Genomic DNA, 25429 nt, shown 5'->3' with positions numbered 1-25429 from the left:
ATCAGGCAAGTTAATTTACTGCTTTCCTACACAGCAAGGTCTGCTCCATAGACTTAATGAGCTTCAACATTTATTGCTCCAGTCTTTAAACACTCATGATTTTGGTTTTGAAATATTATTACAGTAATTGTAGAAATTAGCTGTAGCTTGCAGGCATTGACTGTGGCTGGAGAGATCTGCAGTCCTGGAGGAAGGTACATGACAGCTCTGCCAAGATGTTTCCAGACAGTTGGAATTGTGCCTGACCTAAAAAATGAACTGCTTCTGAATCCACTGGGTTTGTTTGATTAACAAATCTGAGTTTTTCTAATTACTCTGAAGTCAAACACATCCATACTACACTAGTTAGGAAGAAGTAGACATAAGGAATCACATTTTCAGCTTCTCTCTCAGCCTGTGTTCACTGCAATTGGCACCAATTTGTGCTTTAAATGACTCTTCAAACACTGTTGCTGTCACTCAGACATGATCCTGTCTTTAATGCAATACATGACTTCCCAATTTGTAAGTCTTCCAGCTCTTTACCTCTAAAGGTCTTTGAAGATTGCTCTTAACCAAAGAATCTGCTTACTATTTACACTGTAATACTGACCAGAACTCTCACTTGATCTAATCCATGTGTAATTAACCAAGATCACATTCAACAAGTGTGGTTTGGTTTTCCTTCTTTGCCACTTGACTTTGGTGTCTTGACTGGCTCTTTCTCACCTTACAAACTTGTTGATTTTGTGCAACAAGCATTTCCTGGTCCTTCAGTACCTGCTGACATCTGGTTTGCTCACCTGGGTGTGTGCCTTCTGCAAACACATTACTGGGAAGTGAAGCTGGTTTTTCTTGCTCCTGTTCATGGCATTCTGCAAGCAGCATGCTCAGGTGAGAGCAGGGGGAGAAACCAAGTTGGCCACTACAGTTTCAGCATGGTAAGCTTTACTTTTGTGCATTTTTATGTCTTCCTGCTATTTTATTAGAATTAATGTGGGTGGCCCTTCCCCTCTATCATTGGCTTACTTTGAGCCTCAGAAAGGAGAAAAATAGCTGTGGATGTGGACTATGCTTTGGTGGTTACCTGCCGATGGCATCTTAGTCTTAAATTTTACTTCAGAACCTCATGTGAATGAACCCAGTGTACAGAGGATTTGTGTGTTTTAGGCAGCGCATATACGATATGTGCCTCTTTACATTTGAGTGTTGAAGCTGTGTGCACTGGGTTTAGATCCACCATGCTGTGACCTATGCTGCGAGCACTGAGCTGGGAGGTGGAACCTGTGGCTTGCTGAAGAAGACAGGGAAGAGTCAGCAATGTCATTAATCCTGTTCCTGTGGAGTTTCCAGCTAGGCTGTCATCCCTCATACAGCTTTGATTCAAGCAGTGATTGGTGCCTTTTCAGGAGATGATCTATCCCAGCTTCTTAAGTGACAAAAGTCAGTTACAGCCACCACACCAGCAGCTTTGGGCTACTCTTGCTAGGAATTTCCTTACCAGTATGAAAATGCACTTTATGCCTATCCTAAATACACCCATGCTAGTAAATATATGTGGTACAAACATTTCTCTGCTGGCAAAGAATTTCCTGCCAGCAGTAGGTGGAGGCTCTATCACTCCAGCAATGTGAGGCACTGCTGTGGTTCCTGTACCACTGCAGTCAATGCACGTGGAAAATGTTGTCTCTGTTGCTGAGTCACTAAATTGTTCCATGTCCTGGCTTCCAGCTAAGTAAACATAATGGTTCAGCTGCGGGAGCAATTTCTTGCTTCAGGCAATTTGATGACAGAGTCATTGAAGAAAAGAGGATAATTCCTCTCTCTTTATCTTGCTTCCATTTAGCTTTGTCTCTGGAGATCAGGATGCTTCTTCTTCTTTCCCAGGAAGATGGGGGACAGATGAAACTAAGGTGTTTTGGGGTGCAGATGAGTGTTACCTTGCTGGGCTGGGGAGGATGCTCATGGCAGGAACATTGAGGGTCACTGATTGCAGTGGAGTCGCCATAATTCCTGTGGCTCTGAACTGATGTCCTTCAGAGAGGTTCAGTTTTGGGGGTGCTGTATTCTTCCACACTGTAATGCCTTTTTTTGTTTGTTGGTTTGGGGTTGGTTTTTTGTTTGTTTGTTTGTTTGTTTGTTTCTGTTTGTTTGTTTTTGTTGTTTTTGTTGTTTATTTTTTAGGCAATCCTTCATTCTTTTGTCTTGGGAGGGAGAGCAAATGCCCTCTGGATAGATATAGTACCTGTGTGCAGTGAAAGCAGTTATATGCAGGATAAACTGTACCTTTTTATTAATTTTTGCCTAATTTTGGTGTCTTGTGCTAATAAGTGCATGTTACTTCTAATGTATCTTTCTGCAACAATAGCTTCAGAGAGTAAAACTTCATTCTAGAGTTACATTTCTATAGGGGTAAGAGAAGTGGCAAAAGCATGGGGGATAGTCTCACTGAGCATTTTCTCTACCCTTCCCATGAGGAAGGCAAAACAACCCCCTACTTGAGCAGCTCACTTACATACAGCCTTGGGATTGTGTCACAGTGGAGCAGGAATGAATGAATGGCCTCTTTCCTCTGCAAGTCTGATATATCAGATCTTTGCTTTACTCTGGCTTAAGAAATTAATATTCTGTCTACATACTGAAAGTAGATTAGAACAAAGCTCATTCTTTTAGGAGAGGTTTGCATTTTTCGCAGTGTCCTAATCCACATTTTAGTGCTCCTCAAATTCTCTGTTTTGTGAAATCTTCACTCACTTTAGGATAAAAACAAGTGCATTTCCTAATCAGCCCCAGGGCTACTTAATAAAACATTACAAGTCTGTTAAAAGGAGCATTGTCACCTTTTAAAGGCTGGCTGGTTTTGTTTTTAAACCCTAGGTTGATTCATGATTCAACTTTTGTCAGCTAATTTATTCTGGACCATTTAGACAGAGAGCAAAAGTAGAGCAGGGAAGGAGAAGAGCAAATTTTCCTATTAAGTCTTAATTTGAAATAGAGGCCTGATCTCTAATAATGCGTTGTCCAAAGCAGGGAAGCCTAAAGTGGTAGATTATTAAAATCAGTATCTTTAGTCATTAGTCTCGTTTCCTATGGAGCAAATGTTCCTGAAGGTTGTGGTGTCAACAACTATATGTGCCACAGAAGTGCCCAGCATTTACCAAAAGGGCAGGGGGCAAACCAGGTGATCTCCTTCTGTGAGCTGGGGGATGTTTTGACACATCTTGTATCAGCACAAGGCAGAAAAAGCAGCAGTCTTCAGAGTTTCCACACAGAATCTGTCTAATCAGGCAGGAGTGATGTAGGATGCAGGAACAAGGATTCTTTACTAGATCTGCTTCCTGAGGGGTAAAGATACCTGCAGTAACTTTAGTCCTAAAAGTTAGCCTGGTGAGGGTAACACTGTCTAAGAATTATAAAAGAATTGGGAATACCTGTTTTATGCAAAGTTAACTGCTGCCACTGCTTCAGCCAGCCTGGGGTACAGAATGTCACCAAGGCAGAGATCATGAGTGTAACACGTTCAGAAGGAAGCCTGTCTGAGCAAAGAGGAGCTTCTCTTGAGGTGTTTGCTGAAGCTTCATCAGGGAGGGAGTATCTGGTTAGGAAATCATATTTTTGAGTGGCAATTTCATAGTGCAGAATAAAATCTGGAAGGTGAGGTGAGTCTGAATCTTCCTGTCAATTATCTGGTAGGTGGACATATGTTGGGCAGGTGGCAGACAGGAAAACTGGGCTGTGTTAGCGTTGGGTCTGGTACTGAACACAAAACCTGCATTGCTGGTGTGCTCAGGCTGCTGGAGCTGTTCCCCCACCAAAGCAATAAGATAATTGGATACCAGAATTTTCTTGAATAGACCACTGTGGTTTTGGATTTCTTCCCTGTAAGAAACGAAATGGAATGATCTTTCAGCTGATTTGCATCTGGCACAGCAGTGTGTAGCACTCTCTGAAATTTTGTCTGACTTATCTGACACTTTGTGGTCTCATCACTCTTATCCATGCTTAGCTCTGCTCTGGGCTCTGTGTATTTGACCCTCCAGGTGGCAAATGCAATAACTGGATTCCCAATTATGGCTTTAGAAATTTTGTGCCTCCCTGCACTGAGAGAAAAATCTTCCAGGACATTTCAAGATCAGCAATGCACTTAGTCAAAGGGAATATTTGAGGCCTTGTAGGGTCTGGTAGGAGTAGTAATCTCTTTAGAGTTAAAAGAAAAGCTGAGAAGAAATTACCAAATGTCAAGTTAACCCTATCAAGCAGTTTTTATTTTCCCTGAATTCCCAGTGCCAGAATACCTCACAAGGTAGAGTGTTCTTGACAGCCTGCTTGCCATTCCACTGCACTGTGGTTCTGCAAGAACCCCTGGTTACCTGTAGCACATCATCAACCCAAAATGGTGCTGTCAGAAATAATTTTTAACACTTTTGTTGTCCCGAATTTCTAATCTTTTCACTCAATCTTTCCCTTTTACCTCTTGGCTTTCCATTTCCAATAAAACCTGGTGATTTTTTTTTCCCCAGTTAAAAATAATAAATGCCTGAGAGAATAATGCTTCATGTCACCCATGCTACCTCTGCAAGGAAAATCAGCAAACAGAATTTCAGAGCACCTTGGCCAGACAAGCAATGACTCTGTGAGGTTTGTGCTGATGCCCCAAGCTCCCCAGTCTGCTGATGTTAGAATCTGGTTGGGTTAAAAGTGCTCCTTTCACCAGGCATTTTTCTAGGCAGTTCAAGGAGGAGCCTGACCTTCTTGATAATAACAAAGAACAGTTCACATCTTGGATTTCTTTCTTTTGCTTTCAAGTAACTTGGTCTTATGGTATGAATAGAAATAACCCTTTCAAGAATTGAAGAACAAACTTAATGGTCCAGCTTTTTTTGTGTGTGTGTTTTTTCCTATTAAAACAAATGCAGAGAATATAAAAGTATATTTTTTCCATGTGTCTTTTTATTACTTAGCTGTTGTATGTCTAAGGCACAATCTAACCAAAAGTAGCTGCCTATGGTTTGCTTGTTTCCCAATTTTCAGTGATAAGAAGCTCATAACTCCTGACTTGTATTTCTGCCTTGCATTGACTTGCTGTGTGCTTGTTTGTGTATCACCTTTCTGTCCCAGTTTCTTACCTGATAAAAGGTAAGAAAATGGGACACAAATCCACTGAGAGTTGGATCTGCTTGCAGAAACAATGAAAATTTTTTGCTCTTAGGAAAAAACACCAAACTTTTATGCCAGTTGTGTATAAGTAGCCCCTGAGATAACCTGGTAACCCTACAGGCCATTCTTCAATGGCTTCCAAACCATTACTAGATTTAGCTTTTGTCAAATCAGACTGATGATAATTTCAAAATCACCCACACATGTTTGTTTTGACTTTCAGGCAGTTTGATATAAATATACCCAGTGATTTTCTGGCTCCAAACTACAATTATTCAGGAAGTTTATTCTCCAGCTGCTGTGGATGCAATCTGAAGACTTGCAGTGAGAACTGGCCAGGATCCAAGGGCATTCAATAATCAGGAAAATGACTGCCATTCCCAAGGAAGAAACAAAGGAGAAACCTTTATTTCTTGTGTAGCTGGAAGGAAAAGCAATACAATCTTGCCACCCAGTTAATTTAAAGAAGCATTTTTCAAAATACCTCTGGACTGTGTGGATCTTGTATTTCTGACACAAACGTGCCTTTGGCCTTGTGCAAATAAATCATTGGAATATTGATTGGGCAAATTGGTCATTGACAGAGTGGCTGTTGAAGGATCATGACGAAGCACCTGGAGATCATCAATTTGTCATTTTTGCTGGAACACGAAAGGGAAACAATATTGGGAGTATTGAAGAGAGATGAGTACTTGAAAAAAGTTGAAGATAAAAGAATAAGGTAACCCTTTTTATTGCTTATAAATATATGGTTGGTAGATATTTTTGTGGTGCCCAGTGAAGGTTTTCTATATGCCTCACACAAGGATGCATGCTGTGAGATGGCACAGTTAACTGTAAGTTCAAGTGTGTTAAAAAGAAAATTGCTTGCTAGTATGGTTCTTAGTAAACAAAAATTGTGTCCACTGCTTCAAGACAGAAGCATAAAAAAGATAACAAGTGCAAAAAACCACAGCAGTGTTTTTTAAAATTTTAGATTCTGTAAATTTAGTCCAGTTTGGCTGAATTTCCCCCTGTAAATGTGTTTTAATAAGGCACTTGAACGCTCTTCCTCTGAGAGGAGCTGCACACAGAGCCTGCCTTCAGAGCTGAGGGAGGGAGAGAAGTTTGGAAGGTGTCAGAGGTGCATAAAGTTGTCATCTGCCTCTGTTCAGCACTTCCTACAGCATTGAAAAAAATGCATGAGGGTGTCCCTCTTCTTTCTGTTGTGGTACCTACAGAACAGGGTGGAGGGACACTTTATTTTTCAAGTGACTTATATTTACTAATAAATAAAATTTAAAATCTCAAGTGTTTATCTCAAAAGCCACTGTTGGGAGAAGTAGAGTCTCAGGGTATTAATGAGTCCATATGTTCTTTTTCTACTCAGAAAAGTAAAAACCAAAATTCAGAGAACAATGTGAGGAGGCAGGCTGAGTCAGCAGTTTTAGAAGGCTCAGTTTGAGTTAGTTCACCTAATATCAGTTCTGGAATGGTCCCCATGCTTTTCAAGGATGGTTTTGCTGCTTCATTTCACTTCCCCCCACTGCCCTTTTGAAGTTTCATACAGTGCTGGTTCTGAGAAAGAGGCTTAGTGTGGATGGATGCAGAACTTGGTGTTGACAAGGCTGCTGAGTACAATGAATGACAAAGGGAAAATTTCCAGCCTTTGCTGGTTTCTGCCCATGAATCCCAATGCCAGGCTACATTGTTCTTCCTTTTGATTTTCTACAAAACATTTTAGACATTGCAAAGGTGTATGTTCAGCACCTGCTGAAGCTTCTATTGTGTAAAACCATTATTTGGAAATCTATACAGAGTCAGCTACAGGTTTTGAAAGCTTTTCTCCTTCAGCTGAACCCAGTCAAAGTGCAATGCCCCTGTTGGTGTGCAGCTCATTTACCTGGGGGAACACAGTGGCTCATCTAAAAGGAGAGGGTGAAAACTGGCTGCTTCTGTTGCTGCCAGACTGGAAGGAAAGGTGTTTCTTCAAGGTGGTGTGGGCAAATTAATAATTTTGTCTCCTTAGTGGTTTGTGAGATTAAGAAGAAAACAGATGGAGTGCTGCTTGTTCCAGGCATTCTGCTTTGTTTAGTGATAAAATAAAAATTACAAATAAAGTATTTCGGTTTCCTGAAGTGGTGGCCTTGGCAATGTGTGATATGCCAATAATCATCTGTCAAAGGCATCAGTATGGAGTGTATCAGATCACCAGATTCCTAAAGCTCCTGAAAGCTTTTTTCTCCTATTGTCATTTCCCAGTCTCAAATGGAAATTTGAAACTCCAGAGGTATTGTGGGGTTTCTTGTTTTGTTTCATTTGGTTAGTCTGAGGTTTCTTTTGTTGCTGTTTTCTTTCTTTTTTCTTTCTTTTTTTTTTAATCTTTATATATTTTTAAAAATATAATAAAATATCTATATATTAAAATGCAAAAATAGAAAAATATCTATATATATATAAAAAATATATTTATGTATCTTAACCCCCCAAATTTTCTGCTTTTTATGGCATTGCTGGAATTCACTCTGCCAAGTCTACTGAGTCTGGGAACTTGCAGCACCCCTGGAGGGTTCAGCACAGTTCAGTGAAGTCACAGGTGGCATTGGCTTATTATCAGTATTTTGGTAAAAAGCAAGAAGCACCCTAAGAAAACACTCAAAATCAAATTAATCTGAAATATAATGCTAATTAGAATAACTAATGATGCAGTGTGGTGCTCATGCTTACCTCTAGCACCAGTGTATGAACCAATTGGCTTTGTATTTATTGTCACTAGACCATACTTTGCCTGATAACAGTGGAATGTAGTCTATAAAAGATTTCCAGAATATAAAAACTAAAAGGAATTTGATGGTTAACTGCTTCCTAGGAGACTTTTTAATTTTTCTTTCTTTCAGTACAACTTGGCAAGGATCTATAATCATGGCTTATAAGCATACTTCAGAGGAACATTTGTTTGCCTTAAAATTCCATTCGGTACAATCTGTTATACTCTTTATTGAAGTACTTTCCAAAAGAGAAACTCCTATTTTATTTATTTTCAAGGCATTTTCCACTCTGGAAGATGTTTACTTGTACATTGTACTGAGGAATTCTTTTTATCCTGTTCCACTCTTTCTGAATCCATCTTGATAATTGTCTTTTTTCTCTTCCTATTAGTTTTCAAAAGCCCTTGTAACTTAAAAGGCCTTTCTATCCATTATGAAAGCAGTGATAAATGCAGGAGGATGTTCTAATAATGAAATTGTTAAGGGTTGTTTTTACTATCACTGCTCATACTTATGTTCTGGAGTGCAGGCAGCTCTTCTTGTACTTTTCTTTGATGCACAATTATTTCACCCACATGAGAGAGAAACACAGAAGTCATCTAGTTATTTTTCTGAGGTCTAGTTTTGATAATACAAATAATCAACCTCTTTAATAAAGATTATGATTTATGTCCTTAACTCTAATTGTGCATCTTGAGTAGCTGGAAGTTTTCTTTGAATATTGATTTTAAGCTGTTAATAGATTACTTGTACAAATAACCTACTGTGTTCTAAACACTGCTTTATGATGCTTTTGATGTCAGTTGAACTACCATAATTCTTTTTCATTTGCTAAGTTTATTTGAGCACAACCATTACTTCTTACACTGGCTATTTTCTTAGGGTTTAAAATACAAAGTTCATTTCCATTCTTTATGGAACATAGCTACAAATGCCATGCCTTTATAGGACACAGAATAAAAAATTGCTGTGCTGGGAAAACAAAGAAGGAACTTTCCAGTTTTGTCCAAGAAAAAGGCTTTAATGGGCTGTTGCTTGAACCTCTCCCTCAGCATTTCGGTTGCCAGAAGTTGTGTAAGAATTGCACCACCCCCAGATCTGTATTGACAAGGAAAATTAACATTCCTGTCTTTTCTTCTGACTAAAATGGTATCTTCTTATCAGTCCAAAGAGATCCATGGACACATTTTAGGGTATTAACTTCATCAAAATATAGGAGAAACTGTTAGCATGGATACCACCATGTGGTAGCTACAGGCAAGTACTTTAGAAAAGCAGAAGTTTGAGGACTAGGAATGGGAAGTGACCTATCAGCTGAGTATATATTTGGATTTGTTTACAAGCAAAAAATGGTTGCAGGATAACATATGTAATGTGGTGCATGGTCTGTGTTTCTGTAAAAGTGCTTATAAATATTGGAAGGAGAGAGCCCTTGTGTTAAAGCACCTTGGCCACCTGTACCTGGAAATAGCAAACTTCTTGTCTGGCAGCTCAGTCATTTATGAGGTGTATTTAACACTGCTCACCACATTGTTATTTCTTGAATCAGAGACTTTTCCATTAAGGGTAATTACTATTGCCAGTACCCTAATGGTAGAGGTGGCTATTTTTCTGTCCTGTCCTCCTTTGGGAACCATGATCCTGCAGTGGTGAAAGATTTTCTCATAGTGACTAATTTTCATGTGCTGGGTCCAATCTGTTTTATTGAGAGGCAGCAAAAAAACCCAACAGGGGATCTGTTGTGGATTTTTTTTTTTTTTTTTTTTTTTTTTTTTTAATCTTAGTAACCATTTTATTTGAGAGGAGGGGTGAGTTACCCAGAAAAAGTTCCATCTATGGAAGTTTGTCATCATTATGATGTCCAGTATAATTTCAGTTCCCATGCTTCCTTTACCTTCTTTTCATTGGGCTCTGTTCTACCCTTCGTCCTGCCAGATCTCTTTCTTTGCAAATTCATTATTTGCTTGTTTCCTTGTGTTGTCATCAATGTGCCTCCATCCTTGGGTGTTATTAACACAGTTTTTATTACTTTGATCTGCTACATAAACAAAATGTGAAAACCTGTGCTTATTAAATAAGTATAAAAAGCACTTCAGGTACTCATATTTTACAATCTAAGGAGATCTCAGTTCTTTCTGTGATATCTCAATAATATTTATTGTTATTTTCTGCTTACTGTGCCAGACAGTGAAGGGAATCTGGATGAATTTGGAGAAGGTACTGAGAATCAGTCTGGAAATAAAATTGCCTTTCTTCCTCATGCTCAAGAATGTTGATGCCAGTTCGTGCACAGAAAAATTCTCTATTATCTAAGTTAGCAGCTGCATAGATTCAGAGCAAAGATGTTTGTATTCACACGTGCAAAAGCAATTCAATTTTTTTTCCCTGCCAAACTCTTTAATTACAATTGACTGAGGGAGGGAGAGGGTTGCCCTTCTTTATTTTTAATTCAATTTTTTATGACTCTTTGAACTCTGGAAATTTAGAATGGCAAAATAAAATTAGGTATACTTGGATTATGCTGCTCTACATTTTCAGAGGAAAAAGGGTTTTGAAACAGAGAGAAAGAAGATCCAGGAGAAATTTGAAAATAAAACTCAGGAATTATGTATGCTATCACATTTGACAGTTTGTTTATTTTTAAATGGAGAGGAGATAAGGTAGAAAAAAAATCAAAATAAAAGTTTTCTAAAATCCTACTGAAAGAGAATAAACCATCCAAACTAGTCAGTTTGCTATTAAAAACAAAAACAAAAACAAAAACAAAAACAAACAAACAAACAAAAACCAACAAAAAAACCCCACCCTAGCTTAAAGCAAGTGGATAACACTCATGGAGTTAAAGGAAATTTTTGTATTCATTTAAGTGAATGGCTTGGGCAAAGAGCATCTTATCTCTTGCAGCCATAGAGCTATTTTACTTTTGAGAAATAAATATTCTCTAAGGTAAAGCTTACTTTTAATAAAAAATGGATCTGTTAAGACTTCTCATTGCTTCCTCTTTGCAATGTTGTAGGGGTTTGTGAATATTTAATCTCTTGAGGCTGCATTTGTGAAGGAACAAAGACCTTTGCCTTGTTGCTTTCAGCATCCGTAGGGAAGGACCTGAGTTGTTTAGGGATTCCTGTGCCTCTGGTAGCCGGTGGGCAACTGTACCAAGAGCTCTGAATTCTGGAGATGGTTTATTTGGTTGTTTTTGTTTTATTTTGTTTCCTGCTATATTTTATGGTGGCCTTTTAGGCCACCTTTGGACAGGCTCAGGTTAAGGCATTCAGTGTTACCTGGAATACTGGTTACAACAGAACTCTTCTCCAACGTGCTTAACATATTTTCTCAGACAGTAGAGGGATCCTAATATAAATTCACAGTTTAGAAAAATGGCTACACATTCTGTTACACTTGGCAGAATCAAATTTATTTTTAATAGCTATCTTTCATCAAACACTCGTAATTGAAGGTTTAGAAACTCCAATGAATGATAGGATCCTTTTTCTCCAGAAGCCGATTAAATTGGCTCCTGCTAAGTTTTATTATCCCTTTCATATTACTAGAAGATTGATAAAGATTAATTCTTGTTTAATATTTGTGATTAAAAATATCTAACTCCACCTGTAAATGTATCCCTTTAAAATTATGGAGAGTGCAAATGTTAGGCTGGCACAAGGAAATTGGGTGTTTACAATCCAGCTGGTTCCTGCCCTGGGAAATAAATGTAGTGGTAAGTCAGTGCAGCTACAGGCTGCACTTGTTCTCCCTTCTCAGCACAGTGTAAGCAGTGCAGCTCAGCTGGGCTTGTTTAGGGACTGTTATGATGATGGATTTTTTCAGATGACTCATCCACCTCCTCCTGCTCTTCCTGGCCCTTGAGACAGTTCATTTTTTATTTTATTGAGATATGAATATATGTGCTGCAGTCAATCAGGAGTTCAGCTCAACAAATAGTATAGGGAATCTGAAATGAAAGTTCATATCCAGGGTATCTGTCCATGCACTCTTTGCTTGCTTTTAATTTTTTCTTTATTATTTGTTTAATTGAGTGGAGATACTGTGGGTTGATTTATCTTCTCTCGGTTCCCTGGAAGTCATCAAAGGCAATTTATATTCAAAAATAAGAAAACAAACACTTCTCAGAATTTATGCTGTTAGCAAATCAGCTACCACCTGATAAGAATTTTAGATTGTGTTTCACATAAGCAGTGGGAAATACTGTTGCAATCACCTCTACTGAATAGTAGGAAAAATGTCTTTTTAATGTCACAAGAACACTGATAAGTTTTTTCATCATGATGATCTCTGAGCAAACTTTAAAAAAAATGCTCTGTTTATTATTTTGGGCCAATAGACATTTTCTAATTTCAAATTGGAACTATTTAAAACAGATTTTGTGCCCAATAATACTTTTAACTAAGCACAAAAGGGCCTGAAAGTTGCACTGGGGAGGGAGAGGGCTGGAGTGGAAGGAGCTCAGTGGAGGTTCTGTTTCACCATTAGACACCTGGATACAGGGCACAGGACAGTGATATTGCCAAAAAGATGGCAACTGCCAATAACTCTGTGTCAGGTTCCTGAAATGCAATGGGTCATAACTAATTTAAGTTTTTTCAGTAAAAATAAGTCACTGGAAATAAATCTGTTATGAAAAAATAAGCCTTTGCTAGTGCACAGTGTTCTAATTATTTTGAGATTCGAGGATTAACAATATTCATCTTCTGAGTTACTCTGACACTTGGGCAAGGATCAGGAGCTTGATTTGCATACAGATATTCAAGTGCCAAAAGAAACTGGAACCGAGTTATTTGTGCCTCTTTAGTTCTTTGGTATGTGATTGACCAAATCTTTGCAAGCCTGAATAAAAAGCAGAAATACATTTGTCTCTTAAAGACTCTCTGTTGAACATTCATTGGCAGTTCTGCTTTATAAAAAGTCACAGTTTTGACAGGAAACCAAAAAAAGGATAAGATAGAAAATGACCAGTGATCAAGTAAAGAAGTGGTGGTCCAGTTTGGCAATCAAATTGGGTGAGATTAACAGGAGGACATTGCAATTGAGAAAATGGAGGCTAAAGGAAGGTGAGGAGGTGTGTGAGCCTGGTGCTGGGTGGAACAGAGGACACAGTGACAAAGCATGTGGAAAAGGCCAATGTGCTCAATGTCTTCTTGGCCTCAGTCCTTACAGGTCTGACAGGTCTTTGGGAATTCCAGCTCCTGAGGTCATTGCAAAATCCCAGGGCAAGGTGAATTTGAACCTGGAAAGTGCTGCAATACCTCTCACTGTGTGAAAGCACAATCAATCTAAACAAATTTCCCTAAGGTCAGCTGGTACTCGAGGTGGCCATGTAGCACAGCACTTTATCTCTGACAACTTCACTTTGCTAAAGGAGGTGACAGTAAATCATTAAGCATTTATGAATGCTTGATGTTTAGTGAGATGTGAGTGACCATAAACTCAGAGGTAACTAGGTGCCTTCACAAGCTCCTAAAGGTGTATTTGTTGTTCAAGTGGACAGATGTGGCATCTCTTTTGAAAAGGGCGTGGTCAGGAGCATTCTGGTGGTGTGGGTTGCCTTTATTTCTCGGTCCAGAAGAAGCAGTTGAGTTCTCTTTGGATATTTGAAGCCAGACTTGCTTGGAAGGCAAGGATGGGGCTGGGAAAAATAAAGATCATCTCCCTTCTCTGTGCACACTGGCAACACCCAGCACCACTGGCAGGTTTCACAGCACAAGTCACCTGTCTGCATTTGGAGCTGTGACTCACAGGAAGGAAATGGACACATGCCTGGAATCAAAAAGCATCTCTGCAGGAAGTGGGGAGATATAAGCTGCAATCAACGAACTGCAAGAACAGTTAGCAAAGTACCAACAAAGCATGTGAAGTCTGGACAGACTTTTGAAGGCTCAGGCATAAGAGAAAGGCTGTTTGGATTGGATGTGGGAGAAGGGTCTAAAGCTTTTGGATAGAGGCCAGCAGAGGAAAACCCTTGATTAGGATTGGCAATTGCTGCCTGGAGAGATTGGACATGCCCTTTTTGTAAAGCTGTCAGAGGCTGAGCATCCGCAGGTCAGGTGGCTGCAGAGCAGCTGTTGTTCATGGCATCCCAGTGGGAAGCAAAATGCTGGCCAGCCTTTTAGGAAGGCAGTGTATCCACAAATAACCTTATTCTGTCAGAGTTGACTCCCTGGTGGCCCAAGCAATGTTCTTGGCTTCTTTTACAGAGCTGCAACCTTTTATTGGTTTTATCTTCCATGTGGTTTTCTTGTGACACATTTTTACTGATCTTTAGGTTATGGTGGCAGCAGGTTTTTAAATCCCCCCCTTAAACATCTGTGTGTGTACAGAGATAGTGATTTCAGTGAGCTGGAATGCTTCATGACTGAGGGACTTTGGGGACTCCTGGCTGATGATGAAAGAAGCATAGGAAAAGGTGGGGTAGTGGGGACACCCAGGCACATAAAACTGAAAGAATTGAGCAGCCACTGAGCTTAGTTATATCTGCCAGTTGTTTTCTTGTTAAGGACCCATCTCATTGACCATTGAAACTGCAGACTTCAAAATTAAGTCTTAAACACGAATATTTTTATTCTGTAGAGTCAGTGGTAGAACTGGTAAGATCTCCAAGTCACACTATTAAACTGGCATTCTCCTTTTTTACTTTGATTGTGGCATCACAGCATAACACCACTACCTATTTAGATCTTTTTGTTTGGGCTCTTTTAAGGCTTTGAATAACTGGTGCAGAATTGCATATGTAATCCTAACTAACTCTGCACTGGAATATTATTAAAGGCACATTAATTGCAAAAAATGTTTTCTTCTTTTTCTTCTGTGCATGCACTGGATGGTCTCACTTTTGAGTTGCTGTCAACCTGGGCTCAGCATGACTTGAATTATTGATGAGGGGCAAGCAAAGATGGTTTATCAGTTGTCCAGAACTGCTCAGCAATCTGCAGTTACTTATAGTGATCTACCAGATTTTCCTCTTGACTGCATGTCTGACAGCTGGAGGAGAGATTTATTCTGTGTCCTGTGTGCATCAAGAAATACAGCAAATACAAGCAAAAAAATTGCATTTACTCATGTAAAATTGTATTTACAAAATCTTAATCTGTTAATAAGTTCTTATAGATCATTGAGTTGAAACTCCAAATTAAAACTTGGATTTGTTTTATTTTACTTTTAGGAAATTGAAGAACGAGCTTCTGGAAGTGAGAAGGAAAGGCAGGAGCTGCCACTCTGAGCAGGACAACAGCAGGGTCTGTGTTCGCTGCCAGAAGAGCCTGGGCTTCATCTTTGACAGGGGAGAGCTGTGCCAGGGCTGCAGGCTCAGGGTGTGCAGCTCCTGCCGCGTGCTGGGAGCTGACGGGCAGTGGAAATGCTCTGTGTGCACCAAGATTGCGTAAGTTGGGTGGTTTTATACCCACCTCTGGAGGGTATAGCCCTGACAGGGGTTTTGTGCTGGTGCTGCTGTGAAAAACAGAGTTTGTTTTCCTGGTAAATTTTAAGAAATAGTTTAATAGTGAAAAATAAGGCAATTAGGAAACTAAAAAGCAAAGTACAGCTGGCCAGGTGACTTGGCGTTCAGCCAAGCCCACAACCTGCTATTTCAGAGCCTTCTTTGAATACCCTTTCTATTGCATCAGTGTATTGAATATTCATATTTTTCCATAAACTAGTTTCCATACTCCAGGAACTGTTTTGCATGGTCCCTCCTTGGGTCTGCCTTTTTAGAGCATACGTGTTTCTTGGCTGAGTCTCCATTATCACCTCCAGCTTGGGCCTTGGTCAGTACTTTCTTCAGATGGTAGATGCTGATGGTTGGTATATCAATAGCAGGGTCTTCTTTACATGTTTACTGGATGTTACCCAGGCCAAACAGGCAATTTAAGCATCCTATATCAATAGCAGGATCTTCTTTACATGTTCACTGGATGTTATCCTGACCAAACAGACAGTTTAAGCACACTATATTAATTCAACATAACTTTCTAATATAACACATATAGTATTCATTCCAATATTGGAAAGCCAATCATATAATATATATTTATAAAACTACCATTGTACAATCCCCTTAGCGCAAAAGAACCTGCACAGAGAATATACAAGAGGAGAGGTTTATTGGGAGCTTTATTTGCTGTGCTGTCTCTTTTTCCAAGTCCAAGCCAGTTTCAACTAGCTTGTTTGCTGAAGACTTGGAAGAATAATTCACTTGATTAGTTTGATTATATGGGATTTTTCAGCTTGACTTGGTAAGATAACCATGAAGGAAAGGAGAAATGTGTTGGGCAGCAAAACTCTGTTATGTACCCTGATGTAAGGACTGGATGATGTAAGGAAGAGACTCGATAAAAAAAGAATTGGAGGGATTTTTTAAAATAGATTTTCAAACTAACAAGATCAGAAAGGGAAGGCTTTCTGTAGATTTTTTTTCAGGGAGTGAACATAAATCACTAGTTCTGTCAAGATTTTGGCTACCTAGACAGTGAAAAATTAACACAGCAGGGCATGGAGTTTAGGGCTTGTGTCTTCTAACTTTAGCTTTAGAAGGTTGCATCCATTTTCAAGTAGATGCCTTAACCTCCTCTGCATCCAGTGGGACACATCCAAAGGACAATGTCTCACCTCTTAAAATGAAAAATGTTTGATTTGTGAAATAATTTTAAATTGGCAGGGACCTGGCTGAGCTCCTTGTCTTTGCCTCAGGCAGTTCCTGAGATAATGTCAGTGCTGTGCCTTTCTGAAGTGACAGGCTGCAGGTGAGGTGACAGCATAAAGAACAGCAAACACAATGCTACTCTTTAAAAATGAAGAAAAGAACAAGGGATTTGTTGACCCTGCCACACTACCTCTAATTTCTTTAAAAACACCAAAACAAATGGTAGTTTGAAATGTGCTGTTTGAAAGCCCAGACAAGGTGACAGGATGATGAGTAAGAGCTGGCTCAAGGACAAATAATGTCAAAACCAATTTAATTTCCACCTTTGATAGGTGACAGAGGAGGATCTGTTGCTGTCTTATAACTTGGCAGAAGTTAACCTTTTGATACTCTCTCTTGTTCCTTTCTAATAGGCTGACAAATTAGGGTAGCTGTGCCCTGGAATAAATTCTGCCAATGCGATTGCAGACCTGCCTGGAAAATTGTAAAGCTCTGTTCTCAGTGTGGTTATGGACATTTCACCATCAAAAAAACTCAAGAAAACAAAGCCCAAAAAACCCCAAACAAAGAAAAAAATCCCCAAAAAAGCGCCACACATACAAACAAACAAACAAACAAAAAACCAACAAAAAAAAAACCCCAAAACACAAAAACAAAACAGCAAACTCTTGAAAAACGCCTGTGATATAGAGCAGAACATTTTGTGGCTTGTTACTGTGAAATATTTTAGTTGAGGAGACCTTGATGCAGCAGCTGAATTTGCCAGTTACACCTGCAGGAGACATAAAAGTGAGAGGTGCTCCAGGCATGCTGAAGGACAGGACTGGGTTTCAAAGTGATGCTTAGAATTTAGAGAAGTGGTTTGAAGGCAAAGCAAGTGATGGCTCCCTATGGACATGTGGAAGTACTACATTTGGGAAAAAATGCAGCTACAGAAACATAAAATGAGAATAAAAACCAGCTTCTGCAGCTGTTTCTTAGGAAAGGATCTATGTATTGTACTGGATAAAAGCTGAACATGAATCAACAGAATTTTCCATTGCAGAAAAATTGAGCATCACAAAATGATGTACAAGCCAAATTATGGCCTGTAAAATGCATGATAAAATCCTATTATATGCAGAGTACTTGCCCATTTCTGTGTATCAGAATTCATATTGGCCACCTGGAGAAAGTTCAGCAGAAAATAATGGAACTTAGCACAGAGGATATCCAGAGCAATGAAAGGAGTCACAAGTGTTCAGCCTAGGTGAGAGAAGACTAAAAATACCTGAGTTTTAAATCTACAGAAATCAGTTTACAGGCTGTTCTATGACCCCTCTTTGGGTAAGAAAAGTAATGTGATACTTAGATTGCAGTGAAAGGGTGTAATTTAGATGATATAAATATTGACATAACTTGGAAGGGTTGCAGAATGTTGCTTTGAAACCTCTTTGGGGATTATGACATCAATAAAGGTGGTCCTGTTTTGGGGCTGAAAGATGGATGAGGCAACTTCTCAAAACACCTGCAACCTCTGCTTCTCCTGATTGTGCTGCAATTCTGTGCGCCAAGCAGTGCTCTTAGCAATCACCTTGACAATTAATTAGGCAGGTTGAAGTCTGCCTTTAGGTTGTTACAAATTGCATGGTGTAATTTGCTTGTAAAGTAGTAAACTTTGCAAGTGCAGAAGTTCTGTCCACGTTGAGTATCTTTATTGAATTGAAAGCTCTCTCTCTCTCTCTCTCTCCCCCCCCCTTTCTTTTTGTTCATGTGCAGCGTTACTGCAAGACTTCATGACAGTTAATGATGTGTGAAATGTCTTTTACGTTGCTGGGAGTACAGAGAGAGATTATCTTCTGTGTGGGCAGTGTGGAGATGGAAGTTTGGGAAAAGCATTTCAGTTACATCATTGTGCATAGTTCTTTCTTAAATTATTTCAGTTCTGCTTTTCTACCAAGTCAGAAATGCAGGGGAAATCAGGATTTTTAGGCTTTTTATATTACAGTTGATGGAGGAGCTGGTTAAGTTAATAGGGCCTTTGGTAAGATGAAAAGGCTGAAGAAAAGGAAAAGAAAATAACCCAGTGTTAAGAGATATTTATGCTTTGTAAGCAAACAAAAGGCAGGAAGAGGAGAAAAATCTTTTAGCTCTGTAGCATTGACCTACATAGTGTTTGTGTCTGTCAAATTGGACTGTTTCACCATGCCTTCCAAAGAGTGTTGGAAAACTTTTGTATCTGTCCCTCTCCTTTGTCCATCTTTTAGCAGCCTTGATTATTTTGATATCTGTATAGACTCTAGTCCCTACTGAGCTGTTCCATTAGCACAGCCAGGTTAAACTCTTGTTCTGATGTGTATGTCTGCTATCACACAGACTGAGACCCTTAAAAGTCAAGAAGAGTTTATGGCCTTTGTGAACCCTTAATAGTTTTGGTGCTGTGCTAGTTCATGGCTTTGCTTCCCCAGTTGTGCTCAAGAGTATCTTTTATGTGTTATTTAAGGTGATTGTTACAGCCGCAGCTTGTACAAGCCCTCTTCCTTGTCATGAATTACACCTGCAGGAATATGTCCAGAAGTTTTTCAGAATTGTTAGAAAACCCTAATTAGTACATTTGGTCAGAGAAGGTGGTCTGGTCCTGGATGGGGAGTGTGTTCGTTCAAAGAGACAACAACTGCACCTTGAATTACACAGATAATCCAAAGTGGCTGGAGGAACAACTTGCTGTGTCAATAAAAAGGATGGTAATATCAGCCAATATTTGCCTGTTGCTTCATTCAGTACATTTTGACATTTCTTTCCTTATGAGCTTTTTGAGTCCAGCCTGTCCAATCCTAACACTGGAGTTTGGGATACTTGCAGTACAGTGAAAGGGCATTTTGTTATATGGCCTGGGGTCAGATGTTGCTATTGCTTTAAGCGTTATGATGGATTTATATCTAACTACCAGAAAAAAAAAAAAATAGGTACCAAACTGCAAGCATGCTCCCTTTGATTTGAAGAACAGTAATTTCAAGACACTGATTTAAAAGTATGTGGTAAAGCATATTATTATCTGAACAAATTAAAAAATCCCAAGCACAACATATTAACATGATGGTGGCTGTAGGGGTGAGATACCTGTTCATTTAATAATACAGTCTCTTTGTTCATCTGTCAATCAGAATATCATCTGGCAACAATAGAATGTGACTCCAATAAAACAATATTTAGAGCATTTCATCTGCTATTTCTCCAGAGACAGACTTGCCTGAAAAACAGCTTATGGTGATGGGGAAGCTCATTACAATACATTAATTACATTCTAAAAAGCTTTCAAAAAAAGAGATTTCATGAATTTGAGGAAAGACATTTGAATGTGAATACTGAGAGAGATTCATCACTATTTTTAAGTACAACAAACAGATTTATGTGCAAGTTGTCTTATAGTTTACAGTTTTTGTCAAAGGATGTCCCCCTTGTATGTCCATATAGAGAAAATTATTCAGCTGGATTTTGCCCTTCATGGATGTTATTACCAAGTAAAATATAAAGTCTCAAGACAAAGCCTTTACAAGTCAAGGATTAGAGCTAAGTCTTCAGCCAAACTCTAAGTTCTCCAGCTAAGGTCAGAGAGCAAGACAGCTCTTATCCATGTGATTATGTTCAATAGTTGTGTATTTAATGAGGTAAATCGAGCCTGTATATAGTGATGCACTTGAAAGAGGAATCTTTCTGCTCCATTCCCTGCACACAAGGAACTGAGATCAGCAGGAGCTTTCAAACGTGGGTGTTCAAAGAGAAACTTTCCATTGGTCTCTTTTTTCCTTCTGCATCTTCTTAAATTATGATCAGTTTTTGTTTTAAATTTGGCAGACAAAATGATCAATAAATTGAGGGAAATAAAGTCCTTCCAGCTGTCTTCTGAAAGGTGTATTTCACACCTTGATGCTGTCTGTATTTCTTATTGCAAGTATGTCTACATATGTGAGATCACTGCCTTTATATATGAAATGCCTAGGTAGCCCACATTATTACAGCTGAACAAAGCAATAATGGAAAATTTATCTTAATCTCTGAAATAATTACGCTGTCTTAACATGTCATGAAAATTCATTGGTATCTCTTAGTAACATTTATTCCCATTAGGAGCCTAAAAATAGAGCCATTTCCAATGTTTCACTATGCAAATGCTTTTCAAATTTCTTATAATTTTATTTTAGTAACTTCTAGGCAAGTTTGCCTTATTTTCACAGGGTCATAAAATTCTGTTTAATAGCCTCACAGTAAAATAAAAGTTGGAGTGGAATTAATTTGTATTGTTGAAAATACTCTGTGGAATTGGATACATTCAAAGATGAGGGTGTGTGAGGGTATATGATAAGGGCTTTGGTATGTTCAAACACAGGCTGCATTTTATCCAGCCTTTGGTTTTGCCCTTTTCCCACATTTTCTTCCTGAGGAGGAAGTAAAAATAACTCGAGGAACAGGAGATGGAAAGGAAAGCTGGATCTCTTGCTTCTGCTGTGGATGTGAACTAGACAGGATGATCAAATGGACACGAAACTGTTTTACCAATGTGGGGCTTTGCTCTACAGAAATAATTGAAAGTAACAATTGGGGCTTTCCATCTGAAATAATTTTTTTATTATTATTAACTGAGGCGTTTAACCATGAAGTGCCTTATAAAAATGAGAGTGGAAAATCTGAGTTTTTGACAGGGGCAGGCCATAGGTTATGTTCTGTTTTTAAATTGAGCAGCATGTCATTAATTTTTTTATTAGGAGATCGCAGAGGGGGAAGAAACACAGAACCATAAACTGTTCCCTTTCACATGGTGATGTGAGTAGGTGGATCAGTAATTAACATAGAAGGACTTTAGCAGATACCTAAAGTACTTCAAACTCAAATGCCTGAATGCTAATTTTCTTGAGTGTAGGAAAGCGCAATCATGCAAAAATTGCTGTTACTACAATTTATAACACTGTTTTCTTTTTTTCTAAAGCTACTGACTTCAGCATCTGTTGAACAACTTGGAAGGCCAGTCTAAATCCTGCTTTGGTAGAAACTATACATGTTGTTTACATTACGAGCTACAGCTAACTGGAAAAGTAAAGAAAATGCATGCACATACCATAATCTGCAGTCAGTGTGGACCTTGGGCCCATTTTGCAAACAACAAAGCCAAACCTGCAAGCACTGATTCAATCTACTATTGAGTATAGCCCTTGTTTCTTGCCACCTGAAACAGTTCTTTAGACAGAAAGGGTTCATTTAAATCCTGTATCTAAAATAGTGCATCTTTCTCCTATCTCAGTAGGAGAGAGACTCCCTTTGTCATAATTGCATGAAAATAACATTATTATTATAAGACTGTTTAGGACTTGCTCTTCAATTTTTTGATTCAGAATGTCAAATGCAATTATTAAATTCAAACTTCAAATCAGAGACTTAGGCAATCATTTGATCTGAAGCAATTTCTATTTATATGTAGAACAAAAATTCTTTTAATAGGTACTCCTGACGTGTATGAGTGATTAAGATAACATGAACACTCACCTTTTTGTGAATTGTTCAGCATACATGGAAAATGCATCCAATACTACTGCACTAGAAATTTAAAGCTGCAAAGCTTGAGGATTTTCCCTTTATTTCATCAGAAAGTGATATTTTGTAGAAATGATCTGTTGGGTAAGGCCACTTTTGCAAAAAAAAAGGTCTGCCAGCTGCAGTCAGGATCTCAAGACAGACAGTTACACTGATGAAAATAAGGATGAGGGTCTGAAGTGAGGGTTGAAGCCTCTTGTTTCATGCAGCACTTGCAATGGCTGCTGTCAGTGCCTGTTGCTTTTTCCCTTTCACTGTGGATAAACAGGGCTGGCCAGAGGGGTGAAGCACCTGAATAAAGCAAGGCAATTCTCCCTCTACTTGCCATGTTTTGTGCCTCAGTTGAGGGAGTTGTCTGTGCTCTGCCTCAGACTTCATTCTTCTGGTGAAGTGAGAGCAGAATGGGTGTGAGCCTCTCCAGAGTATCTCTGTCAAGGAGTTGCACCTCACTGAAAATGTGGATCCTAAAAACATCAGTCTAATGTAGAAGGTGGGCAGGTCAGTTTGCTGTCATTACCTGACTGGGCACACAGGTCAGCTCTGTCAGTGTAGTGACTCTCACACTCCTTTGCTCTGCCCAGAAAAAGGGAATTTCACCCTCCTCTTTCCTTGGGGCCCAATTTGCATTTGCCAGCAGTGGCCTGGAACTTCCTTGGTTAAACAAGAGGGTACCAGCTGTGTCATTTGGGGCTGTTTGTAGTGGCAGGTTGCAGATAGCAGAGAGAGTTTAGTAAGAAAAGCAAATTGCTCAGTTATCCTTTGCCAGAAGACAAAGGGATCAACTGGTGTTGCCCAAATAAACTGATCTAACCCTTCCCTGCAAAGCTTATGTTTTGAGGAGGATGAGTATTGGGTCAGTAGTTACACAGGGATGGCAGAGGAAGGGAAAGTCCTTCTGCACTGTTCTCCTTCCTCACTCCCAGCCTGGTGCCAGCCTTTCCCATTTTGTGGGCTGCTTTACTGCCAGAGGGAGAAGCAGCAGAGGTTGTTCAGATGGTGTGGGATGGAGTGGGGACACAGAGGGACACTGATGGTGAGCCCTAAGGTCCCATATCACAGCGGAATGGAGGAGAGGAGGGCCCTCTCCCAGAGATGGATGATGAGGGAGAACCTGCCTCCACCAGCAGCACCACCGCTGATCCTTCCTTGCGCAGCCCAGAAATCCTCTATCCCCTTCCTTCCCAGCCTCCTTCCACAGCTGTCCCAACCATCCTTCCCTTGCCTGAAGCTCCCTTGGTCTCTCCAGCCCCCATGACTCTCCCTGAGCTCTTGGTCCTGCTATTGCAGGGTCAAATCTCCACATCAGACCACAAAATTACTGGGCAGTAAAAAAAGCAGCCACTCTGGTCTCAGCCACCCTTTCATCCACCCAGGCTGAAAGCCCCTGGGCACCCCTGGTGCAGAAGGCACCAGAGAAGTTTTCTCTCCTTCATCACTGTTCACATTTGGCCAGAAAATGTAGGGGATGGCTCTCCAGGGGCTCTGTGACAAAGAGCTGCCCCTCCATGAACCACAAGCAACCCAGGTGGGTGTCACTGTCAGGGCTGTGTGTGAAAATAATTGTAAGGTTTGGTTGTAAAAGCCTGGAGCTCTGCTGAAACCCTGGGTGAAGGTCACAGCTCCTTTGGGTTGTCAGAGCTTGGAGAAGGATGAAGATGCTTCTCTGGATAAGGATAGGGACAGTGTTCTGTCTGACCTTGATCAAGATAAGTTTTTCTGATAAGATATCAGGAATGGGTGAAATCTCCATCTGAGGGGAGAGCAGCACTTGTGGAGTTTTATGGTCAAACTTGTTGGTAACTGAGGAATAAAATACATGAACTCTATAGATCATAGTGCAATGTGACATGTCATTCACATTGCAATGGAATTTGATGGCATAGAGAAAGGTCTGGGAGGTTTATGGTTTGATATAAAACATTAAACATGCCATAAGTCTTGTGATAAAATAACTGCAAAAAGAAGTGTGTGCTGTAAGGGAATTGTGAAAATACACGTTCAGAGAAAGACGCATTTTTCACAGACAGGCCAGGCATAGTTTCTTATTAAGTGAATCCTTTTCAGTGTTTGGAACCAACAGAAGTAATTTAAAAATTCCTGGTTAAAGCATAAAGATCTTATTTAATACCTTTCATAATGACTGAGTGATCATGATGATGAATTATGGAGGGCTTTTTCACTAGGAGTCTGCAACAACAAGATAAGGCAATAATCTATTCCTATACTGGTGGACATGCATTTGGCATTTTGATTTTTCTATTTATTTTTTTTTTTAGTGAGTCATGAAGGACCCATGATTCATTAGTAGGTTAGGACAAACTGATAATATCAGGTCATTTCACCAGTGTCAGGATGTTATTCTGTGATTTTTAGTGTTTTCTCAAGTAAGACTCCATTCAGGCATGAGTCAGAAATAACTTAATAGTGAAGATATTGATAAGTGCTCTAAATCCATCTGTGGTAATTTTCGTGCCCAAGAGACTGGATGATTTCTTTTTCGGTAGAGATTTGAAAGTAAGATTCCTTATTGAACAGTGAGCAGGAACATGTCTGGAGCTAAATCAGTTTTTAATGTTTAGGGATTATTAGTTTGTTTCTTTGCTTTTTATTCGGGTATTCATGACTAGTGGCTTTTTGCCATCAGTTGTGGGTAGTGAGGCAGTAGAAATGGTGATGCTGTGCCATAATGAAACTAATTCAGGAAAAGGCTAACAACCAGCATTAAAATATACCCAGCAAAAAACCCAGAAGTGCCAGTACAGGTTTTCTTAATTGCTGGTATAGGCAAAAGAATTTGAAGCCAGAAAAAGGAGCATTATCCATAATAGCAGCAAAGACAAATTTCCATTGCTCTGAATTGCTGACACACAACTAATTCAAAGCAGCACTGCCATGTCACAAAACTGCATATAGTGTCAGCATGGAAAACTAGAAATGAAATATATATATATATTCTGTCTATAACCACATAGAATCCATGAACTGCTGACTCATCTGGCAGGAGTTTTGGTGGGGAATTTTCTCCCTCAATCTACTGTTGCAGTTTCTATGTCTGTTGTCATTTTGGAGTTATTGAAAACTGTGACACTGAGTAGTTCACAGAAGACTAGGATGACAGAGTGTTCTGTGTTTTTTACAGAAATCTTGTAAATGTGGTTGAAACACTTTTTTTGCCAAGTGAATTTTCATCTACTAAAAAATCCTTTCCATTCACACAGTAAGGTGATATTTTTCTGCTAAGTGTCCTATTATTCCAAGCTCTACAATCAATCTCTTTACACTTTATTTTGAACTGTGCAAATGCTGTCCAGAATTTGTGAACGTGGCA

The 25429-nt window shown here is 39.4% G+C and overlaps 1 protein-coding gene across 1 annotated transcript in view; it reads left to right on the top strand.

Annotated features, from left to right (window-relative positions):
- The first annotated feature begins 879 nt into the window (after positions 1 to 879).
- Positions 880 to 25429, top strand: part of SYTL5 (synaptotagmin like 5) — a 57574-nt gene continuing 33024 nt past the window's right edge. Inside the window, exons 1-3 of the mRNA XM_083855022.1 lie at positions 880 to 920; positions 5360 to 5857; positions 15061 to 15276. Of these exons, the coding sequence (XP_083711148.1) occupies positions 5739 to 5857; positions 15061 to 15276 (335 nt within the window). The 5' untranslated portion in view covers positions 880 to 920; positions 5360 to 5738. The remainder of the gene's footprint in view (positions 921 to 5359; positions 5858 to 15060; positions 15277 to 25429) is intronic.

This window comes from Zosterops lateralis (assembly GCF_965231275.1).
Source record: "Zosterops lateralis genome assembly, chromosome: 2".
In the NCBI taxonomy this organism is placed as follows: Eukaryota; Metazoa; Chordata; class Aves; order Passeriformes; family Zosteropidae; genus Zosterops; species Zosterops lateralis.
This window is presented reverse-complemented; position numbering and strand designations above follow the sequence as displayed.